The sequence below is a fragment of the Dioscorea cayenensis genome, chromosome 2 (assembly GCF_009730915.1).
Source record: "Dioscorea cayenensis subsp. rotundata cultivar TDr96_F1 chromosome 2, TDr96_F1_v2_PseudoChromosome.rev07_lg8_w22 25.fasta, whole genome shotgun sequence".
NCBI classification, from domain to species: Eukaryota; Viridiplantae; Streptophyta; class Magnoliopsida; order Dioscoreales; family Dioscoreaceae; genus Dioscorea; species Dioscorea cayenensis.
This window is the reverse complement of record NC_052472.1, coordinates 20,726,817-20,729,236: the sequence shown is the minus strand read 5'-3', so window position 1 is coordinate 20,729,236 and position 2,420 is coordinate 20,726,817. Positions and strand designations below refer to the sequence as shown.

Here is a 2,420-nt window from a genome sequence, read left to right as displayed (position 1 = left end):
GAATTCAACACTATACTTAGACTTTCTTGTTTCCCAAGCCAATCCAGTCAACCATGTCTTTTTTCTTTCCTCTTTTCCAAGTAAAAGGCGGCAAAATTCACCAGGTCCAAGGTCCAGGCCCTACAAAAAAATCTCCGGCCCGGACAGCCCGGTTACCCAGCTGCCACCTTCTTTATATAACTACTCTGCATCCCTCCACTCAAAGCATCATCATCATTATCCCAAGAAATGGAATTACCAAACCGGGATAACAAAATCCCAATTCTAGTAGTTCCATTCCCAGCACAAGGCCACCTTAATACACTCCTTCATTTCTCCCTCCTTCTCTCATCCCATGGCCTTCCCGTCCACTTCGCCTCCTCCTCCATCCACAACAACCAAGCTCGCCACCGTCTCCGAGGCTGGACCTCTGCATCACTCCACAACATCACCTTCCATGATATACCCATCCCTTCTCTTCCTCCATCCACCCCCAACCCTAACTCTACTCACAGCTTCCCTTCCCACTTAGTCCCCATTTGGGAGTTCGTCATCCACCACCTCCGTTCTCCTCTTTCCTCTCTCCTTCACTCCCTCTCCGCCTCCTCCCCTCTCATCCTCATCTACGACCCTCTCATGTCCTTCGTTAGTGATGACGCCGCCTCTATTCCCTCCATCCACACCTTCAACTTCCAGTGCGTCCCTGCCAACTTTATACTCTCCTACCTCTACGAAGGCACCTCCACAACATGGTCGGATAACGACATCCTCTTCTCTCCCTCTCCCTCTCCCTCTCCCTTACAAGACACCGTCCCTGAAGAGGTAATTAACTTCTCTAAAAAACATTACTATGAGACCCCATGCGAAGGGATGCTCTTCAACACGTCACTTGCCATTGAAGGAGCTTTCATTGATCTTCTTGCCAAACAAGATGACTTTGTTGGTAAGAAGATTTTTGCAGTGGGACCTGTGAGTCCACTTGCGGTAAGTACTGATAATAAATCTGGACCTCGTCATCCATGTCTTGAATGGCTGGACAAGCAACCGCCCAAGTCAGTGGTGTATGTAGCTTTTGGAAGCTCAACAACAATTCCGGTTGAGCAGATAGAGCAGATAGCATTGGGATTGGAGAAAAGCAAGCAGAGGTTTATATGGGTTGTAAGGGATGCTGATAGAGGGGATGTAAGTCAGGAAGCAGAGCCTGATCATGAGAGGGTGAAGAGCTTGCTGTTGGACTTTGAGAAGAGAGTTGAAGGGATGGGAATGGTGGTGAGAGGATGGGCACCACAACTGGATATACTAGCTCATGGTTCAACAGCAGCTTTCATGAGTCACTGTGGATGGAACTCATGCATGGAAGGGATGAGCATGGGAGTTGCCATGCTGACGTGGCCCATTCATTCGGAACAACCAAGGAATGCACTGCTGATAACTGAATATTTGAAGGTGGGAGTGATGGTGAGGGAGTGGGAGAAAAGACATGAGGTTTTGAAGTGGGAGAAGGTGGATGGGGCTATCCAGAAAGTGATGGTGGATGAGGAGGGTTTGGAGATAAGGAGAAGGGCTAAGGAGTTGGGAGAGAAAATAAGGGATAGTATTGAAGGAGGATCATCTTATGAACAACTTTTGGCTTTTATTAATTATATTAGTGGATTTAAGTAGTGATTATATTGTTATTTGTATAATCACTAAAATTATGTAATATGTTCATTTTGAAATTTTTATGAAAAATAATTAATGTTTGGTTTGTACCATCCCAATATAATAATGTTGAGTTCTGAGAAAGATGAGCACATGAAATTATTAATTAGAATTTTATATTATAATATATATAAATATATAATATATATATTATGATTTGATCAATGCAAGATTGTTATTAAGGTCAAAATGTTTAATAAATTGAGAAATACCATATAACAATTGAAAAATCATATCATGCATATATGGCTCACTCTAATATCATGCATATATGGCTCACTCTAATATCACTCGAAGAGTTTTTATACTTTATATATAAACTCATTTCATTTTTTTATATCAATCGATGTAGGATTATCCTTTTTTAGTTTCAACACCCTTCTTTATGTTCAATTTGGTTATTTTCTTAAAAGGACCTGTGGATGATCTAGATGGTCAGAAGAAATACGACAACTCTGATCAGGATGAAGAGAAGCATTATTGACAGAAGGAGAAATATTAATGTTTCAAATGTAAAAGATTCCGACATCTAAAAAAAATTATAAAAGAATGTGCAAATTTAGTACAAGTGGAAGAAACAGAAACTATATTTTTAAAACAATTCACCTACCTTCACTTAAAACTCAACAAAACCCAAGCAGTTGGACTAATTAAATCTCCAATGAAAAATCTCAGCAGTAAGAACCGGTCAACACCATATAAACAACGCCAACAAACTTTGCATGCAATGTGTGAAATCT

At 41.0% G+C, this 2,420-nt stretch overlaps 1 protein-coding gene across 1 annotated transcript; it reads left to right on the top strand.

Moving 5' to 3' along the window:
• The first annotated feature begins 228 nt into the window (after positions 1–228).
• Positions 229–1,641, top strand: LOC120274575 (cis-zeatin O-glucosyltransferase 2-like). The gene has a single exon (XM_039281123.1). The coding sequence runs from the start codon at positions 229–231 to the stop codon at positions 1,639–1,641; it is 1,413 nt and encodes a 470-aa protein (XP_039137057.1).
• Positions 1,642–2,420: the final 779 nt, after the last annotated feature.